Source organism: Lynx canadensis, chromosome D1, assembly GCF_007474595.2.
Source record: "Lynx canadensis isolate LIC74 chromosome D1, mLynCan4.pri.v2, whole genome shotgun sequence".
Lineage (NCBI taxonomy): Eukaryota > Metazoa > Chordata > Mammalia > Carnivora > Felidae > Lynx > Lynx canadensis.
Window position 1 is genome coordinate 64,199,006 of NC_044312.2, and position 7,607 is coordinate 64,206,612.

Sequence of the window (7,607 nt, forward strand, 5' to 3'; positions counted from 1 at the left end):
AAATAAGCCAGATACATAACAGTTTATTTTATATGACTCCATTTATATAAAGTTTAAGGGAAGGCAAAACTAAGTTATCGTTGATATAAGTCACCATAAGTTATGGTTACCTCTGGGAGGAAGGTACTGTTTTGAAAGGGACACGAGGGAACTATTTGGGGTGACGGAAATGCTATAGATCTTGATATGGGTCATGGTTACATGAATATGTGCATATGTAAAAATCAGGCAGTAAATTTAAGATTCTATAAATAAACTTACAAGTTAGCCCTCAATAAAAACATTTAGGTAAACATTTAAAGAATAGAAATAGAAGGCAAAGCTTCCATATTAGTAGAGGAAAAAGAGGAATAAAGATAATTCATTTGGTACAAGAGAATGCAAGAAGGATGGGAAAAAAAGGCAAGAAGGGCATTGTTACCGTCACACAGTAAGCTGACAGAAAGATATATGAAAAACACTGAGCTATGTAAATATTAGACAAAACAGATTAAAATAAAAATGTTACGGATTATGAGGATCAATTACATAATAAAGGCAGTTATCAGAAATACATAGCAATTCTCAATTTTTATATATCCAACAATATAATCTTAAGTTACATGAAGCAAAAATGTGCATAAAAATAAAGAGAAATGGACAAATCCACAATTATGGGAAAGGTAAAAACCATTCTTGGTGATTGACAATTCTATCAAATAAAAATAGGATAAGGTAGATTTAAACAGCACAATATAAAGAAAGAATTCTACCCCACTATTTAGAGAATATAGACTTTCTTCTCAGGCATATATAGAACATTACACAGACAGGCAGACACACACACACACACATTCACTCACTGACAGCAGGACACAAAACAATTCTCAACAAAAACAAAAGAATGGAAATCATACAGAACATGTTAGGAAATAATAACTCCCAAAATCTGTGTTTTTGAAAGTTTGAAAACATACTTCTTTATAATTCATGAATCAAGAAAGAAATGAAAATGAGAAAATGGTAGGAACTGAACAACTGAAAATACCATGTATCACAGCTCAGGACATACTGTTAAGTAATATAGAGAGAAGTAGTTTTAAACTTAAATACAGCAATTAGAGGAAACTTTTTTTTTTTAAATTTTTTTTTCAACGTTTTTATTTATTTTTGGGACAGAGAGAGACAGAGCATGAACGGGGGAGGGGCAGAGAGAGAGGGAGACACAGAATCGAAACAGGCTCCAGGCTCCGAGCCATCCGCCCAGAGCCTGACGCGGGGCTCGAACTCACGGACCGCGAGATCGTGACCTGGCTGAAGTCGGACGCTTAACCGACTGCGCCACCCAGGCGCCCCGGAAACTTTTTTTTTAATGTTTATTTATTTTTGAGAGAGAGAGACGGAGCACAAGCCGGGAAGGGTCAGAGAGGGAGGGAGACATAGAATCAAAAGCAGGCTCCAGGCTCTGAACAGCACAGAGCCCAATGCGGGTCTCGAACTTGTGAACCAGAAATGTAAAATTTCTAAGTAAAGTATGAGCAAACAAAAATAAATGTATTTAAAAATAAATACATCCCAAACAGGTAGACTTACCTTACAAATACAATAATGATTTAATAAAATCTGTTACTGCAACTTATCACATGAACTGATGTGATGCATTTAACTTCCATTTGTGCATATTAAAAAAAAAATCTTAAAACCTTAAAAACATCCCCATAAAGTCAGAAAAATCATAAAAATGCCTGCTTTCACAACCTCTTTCAATACTGTGTAGCTACTGCAGTAGTAAACCGACATAACACATATGTGCACATGTATATGTACACATATTACATACACAAACATTGACATCTCATGACTATTCAGTTAACTTTTCATAAAGCAGCCTTTGAAAAATCTAAAGTATTTTTGTAAAAAGCCCCCAAACATACTATAGTTTTTTTTAGAAAGTGGTTTTAGGTGTCAAATCTCAATCAAAGCTATGTTCACCAAGTTACTCCATTCAGAGAATATCATATGGAACAAACTTGAATGGTGTACTTTTCTTTGAACCCAAATGTTCCGTTTCACTGAGATGTACCTCCTCTTGAGAGGAAGAGGCAAAGGCTTCAGTTTGTTATGCTTGCTAAGGTGCTACTCTGATGAATGTCCAAGAGCTCTCATGTTTTCTCTTTATTTTTCCTAAAGGTGGCTTTCTGTGAAATACCTTTTTATTAAAGGGCAGTACTACATAAAACTCTGAGCCCTCTGAAGGCTGACAAATTGAAGAAAATGGTGCAGAAGGGAAAAATTATGCATCCAAAGAATGACTCTCTCTTTTTCCTATTCCCACAACCAATCCCCCACTATCAAGTCTTCTCATCCCCATTGACGAGTGAAAAAATTCTTGTTCTTAATACCTTTCACGTACAAACTACATTTTTCGACGTTTATTTCATTTTTCAGTTGGGTTTTTTTTTTTTTTTTTTTTTTTTTTTTTTTACGTTTGAAAATGGTTTGGGTAAATTGGATTAGAATGCACTGTAATTCCTGCCATTAAGACCCATAAGGAATGAATACACACACACACACATACATGTATACACACACATACACACACATTTAACGGCTTTTCATTTTGCAGCTGAGCTTTCAGGGGTGAATTAAAAGCTGTAAGCCAGGGGCAGGTTATGAAGCCAAAGTTTAAAGGCTGAAAGTAAAGTCACAAAGCTTGCCTGCCCTTCCCGACGGCGACCCCGGGCCACCAGCCAATCACGACTAGAAAGAGCCCTGCCTGGCTGCGCACCCAGACCCAAAGGCATACACCCCAGCGTTCCACGGGCGCAGCCGGGACGCCGACCGCGTTTACGCGACGACGCTCCACCCGACCGGTAGGAGCCGCCATCAGCTAGCGGTTCCCGGGCCACAACGGGCGTTGACCCTTGCCTTACTCCTCCAACGAGCCCACCACTGGCCGACATGGTTGAGGCGGATCGCCCCGGGAAGCTCTTCATTGGCGGGCTCAACCCCGAAACCGACGAGAAAGGCCTCGAGGCCGCGTTTGGCAAGTATGGCCGCATCAGTGAGGTGCTCTTGATGAAAGATCGAGAAACCAGCAAGTCCAGGGGCTTCGCGTTCGTCACCTTCGAAAGCCCGGCAGACGCCAAGGCTGCCTCCAGAGATATGAACGGCAAGACCCTGGATGGTAAAGCCATCAAGGTGGCCCAGGCCACCAAGCCGGCGTTTGAGAGCGGCCGGCGGGGCGCGCCGCCGCCGTCCCGCAGCCGTGGTCGCTCGAGGGGCCTGCGCGGGACCCGCGGGGGCGGCCTTGGCCCGCGGCGACCCCCATCCCGGGGCGGGCCGGCGGACGACAGCAGCTACGCGGGGGATTTCGACTCGCGGTCCTCCAGGGCCCCGCTGCCCATGAAGCGCGGGCCGCCGCCACGCAGGGCCGGGCCGCCCCCCAAGAGGGCCGCGCCGTCGGGCCTGGCTCGCAGCAGCGGCGGTGGAATGCGCGGGCGGGCCGCGGCCGCACGGGGGCGAGACGGCTATGCAGGCCCACCGCGCCGGGAGCCGCCACCCCCGCGCCGGGACCCCTACCTGAGCCCCCGGGAGGAGGGCTGCTCGCCCAGAGACAACTACTCGAGCCGAGACTACCCTAGCGCCCGCGACCCCCGCGAGTTTGCTCCCTCGCCTCGAGAGTACACCTACCGCGATTACGGCCACTCCAATGCCCGGGATAACTGTCCGTCGAGAGGGTATGGCGACCGAGACGGCTACGGGGGGCGCGACCGCGACTTCTCGGACCATCCGAGCGGAGGCTTCTACCGAGACCTATTCGAGAGCTACGGGGACCCGCTCAGCGCCGCCGCGATGCGGGGGCCTCCGCTGACGTATGGCGGGGGAGGCCGCTACGACGAGTACCGGGGCTGCTCGCCCGACGCCTATGGCGGCGGCCGCGACAGTTACGGCGGCGGCCGTAGCGACCGCTACTCGAGGGGCCGCGACCGGGTAGGCAGAGCCGACCGCGGGCTCTCCCGGTCCTTGGAAAGGGGGTGCCCTCCCCCGCGCGATTCTTACAGCCGCTCTGGCCGCAGGGTCCCCAGGGGCGGAGGCCGCCTGGGAAGCCGCTTGGAGAGAGGGGGAGCCCGGAGCAGATACTAAGTACCAACAGACTTGGGAGTTGAAAATTCCGTTTTCAAAGAAACTAACGAAAAGAAGAGTCAGTTGTATGCTAACTGCCCAAGGATTAGTACAAGGAAGAGTTGTTTTTACCTTTTAAAAATTTTTAAAATTTCCTGTTCACTTCCTCTCCATATTTTTTGTGCTTTTTGGGAGGAAAAAGTTAAAACTCGTTTAATTGCGTTTTGGAATTGTTAACGTTTCTTTCAACAAGCTCATGTTAAAAGTATGACTTGAACCTGCGTACTAGTCTTCTTATATTTCCAAGTAAAAATTCTTCTAAAGGCTTCCTCTCTTCTAAGTTTTCCTGATAAATGAGACAGTCTCTGCCCACCAAAAATGGAAAAATGGATCAGTCTGTTAATTCAAAGCAACAAGATTTGGGGGGGGGGGGCGGGGAATGGAAGGGCACTGGTATATGCTACTCTTAAGATTTCAGGGTATTTTTCAGACTGAGACTCAGTGTTCCCAGTATTTAAAAAAAATGACCAGCAACAACAACAAAAATCATTTAGATGCCTATTTAAAAAAAGCTCTGTTCACTCTTAAGTCTAAAAAAAGCAAGTGGATAATGCTGGGCGTATGTTGTCTTTTTGCCTTTACTTTGAGAATCTGCAGAATCTCCTGTTCCCTTGCTCCCCAAAATACTATTCATATATGTTGAACAAGGATGGAATACTAAATTACAGAGTTGGCCAACCAACCACAGAGCTGCAGAAATCCCAGACAAACATCAATTAATTGCATTTATTTTCACCACCAACAAATTATTAAGAAACAAGTAGAAAATACACCAATGGTGAATTTGGTGATCATAATGGCTTCTGTACCTAACTCCACGCTACTTGCCCTTGGCTCTAGAGCCAGCTAGCTGGCTCCTATGGAGAGAATTAGTCTTCTGCCCTTGGGGGTGGAGGAACCAAATGTGAAGCAGCATCAGAGCTCAGAAGCTCAGAGAATTCTTGAGAGAGCTTGGCATTTCAACGTCTGAGGAACTCATCCTGGTGTGAGGGACTTGGGGATGGGTTGAGTGTTCTGTACTGTTAAGCTGGGGAGAAGGGCTTGAACAGATAAAGATCAGAGAGGCTTCCCCCAGGGTGCCTCAGGAGGGATGTAACAGTCTGCACTTTCTACCCCAACCTCAGGGCAAGAAACACCTTTTTTCAGTCAGCACCTGTGGAATTTCCCTGTTTATCTGAGAGAGAGGTAATTGCACAGTCAAGGAGCTCTAGTCGCCAGAGAAAGAAGGATCAGGTTAAAATAGTAGGACTCATGTTCTGCGTAGTAATTGCTGGAGGAAACAGATGAGCACCTGCACAACAAAAAAGTACTTAAAGAGATCTGAATGTAACACACTCACATACACAACTCCAAAAACATGACTTTTTGACAAAATAATAAAGTAGGTGAATTATAGGAAAGGCTGCATTACTGGCCCGGAAGATCAAATGCAAGAAATAGCTAAAAAAAAAAAAAAAAAAGTCCAGAATCACTCAGGCAAAATGTGTAATACCTTTATGGAAAACTTGTTAACGTTTATTGAAGGACCTATAAAAAGACTAAATAAATGGAGGTTTGTATCATGTCATGGTTGGGAACACTTTTTATCATAACTATTCTTAACCTCACCAAATTAATTTGGAAAATCAGTACAACTTCAAGTGAAGTTACAACATGATTTTTCCACACAGCTCCCTTCTCTTTCCCAGTAATACCCATTTATTTGTGTGATCTACGATGGAATACTGAATAAAAGATTTGGCTAACCAGCCACAAAACTAAAAAAAAAAGAAAAAAAAAAGAAAATGACTTCATTTACCACAAATTTTTAAGAAACAGGTAAGAAAAAGACACTAATGGGAGATTTATCTAAAGCTTCATATGGTGGAATAAAGAGCAAGAAGAGCCAAAGTGATTCTGAAAAAAACAATAATTAGAAAGGACACACCCTACCAGATAATCAAAACTTGTTATAAAGCTATAGTAACTTAAGCTGTGTGATATCAACAGACAAGGATAGACAGACCAACAGAGCCAAGACAGTGAGCCCATAAATAGGCCCACTTGCATACGAAAACATGATATATGACAGAGGTAGCTTTAAAAGTCATTGATGAAAGGATGGACTTTTTTTTTTGTTTGTTTTTAATGGCTATCTCTTTGTAAAAAGATAAAACGAGATCCCCTAACCGAGCATACACAAAAAATACATTCTAGATGGTTTGAAGATATAAACCTGGAGAGGAAATTTTTAAAAAATATTTAGAAGAAAATAAAGAAAAACTGTATCATCCTGGGGCAGAGAATTTTGACATAAAGGAAATCATGTTGCTAGAATTTTCCATATTATTAAGATTTTTTTAATGATAGGACATTTAATAAAGTGAAATGTAAAACCATAAATTCGAAGAATGTATTTGCACTGAAATAATCCCAAGAGTGCTTAGAAACCATTAAGAAAGAAAACACCAAGGGAAAAATAAGGGGGAAAAAGGACTGATACCTTTCTGATAGAGGTAGAAATTGACATAATCACTTTGGAAATAATTTTGGCAATGCCTAGTAAAGTTGGAGGGTGCATACCTTACGACTCAGAAAGTCCAAGGAGAGGACCTAGAGAAACTCGCACATGTACACCAGGAGTTACCCACAAGATCACTGCCCTCTGAATGTTAAAAGAGTAGAAACAGCCTACCTGGAGTGGATTAACTGAGACTTATTATAATAAAGTTCAATGTAGAAGCTAATGTGAATCAACCAGATCCACGTGTATCAACATAGGTAAATATCAAAGTATTTGTTGGGTGGAAAGGCAAGTTGCATAAATACAAGTGTAATGAAAAAACCTATGATTGGAGTGATACATGAAAAGTCAGGAAGTTCAGTGTGAGGAAAGGAAGGTGGGATGGATGAGGAGTGGGCCTTAGCCGAATATGCATTGTTTTATTTTTTTAACAGGTGGACTTTAAGCAAAAATGACAATGTTGACATCTTAAATTTCTGTGGTGTGTACATTAGCATATCTTTGATATTCCATAATTTTGATATATATATAAATATAAGTAAATACAAACTTTAATATGAAAAATAGAGCTTAGCACAGCACCAGCATGTAATGGCTACTCAAAAATGTTAACTATTGTCCTGAACCTGCCTTTCAGTTGCAACACTCTTGACAGTGACTCTCCCTCTTGACTTTGTTTATGGGTGATGCCTTATTCTGTTTGACTCTTTATAGAAGCTCCTGTCTCAGACTGGGCTCATAGCTAGATCACCATAACCTCAGGGGTAGAATTTGCATATCTGAGAACCAGATCTTAGAGGAGAGTGTAGTTTTCCCCTTTGACATTCTTTCTGAAGTATAATAACGATGAAAACCTTTTTCCAATTAACAAAATGCCAATTTCTGAAGCCTAATCTCCTGAATATTAGAACTATTAATAGCTTTTTAAAAAGTGATGTAA

General features: G+C 42.6%; 1 protein-coding gene across 1 annotated transcript; it reads left to right on the forward strand.

Annotated features, from left to right (window-relative positions):
* The first annotated feature begins 2,940 nt into the window (after window positions 1-2,940).
* Window positions 2,941-4,125, forward strand: RBMXL2 (RBMX like 2). Its single transcript, XM_030331071.1, has one exon. It carries the CDS (start codon window positions 2,941-2,943, stop codon window positions 4,123-4,125), a length of 1,185 nt encoding a protein of 394 aa, XP_030186931.1.
* The last annotated feature ends 3,482 nt before the right edge of the window (window positions 4,126-7,607 follow it).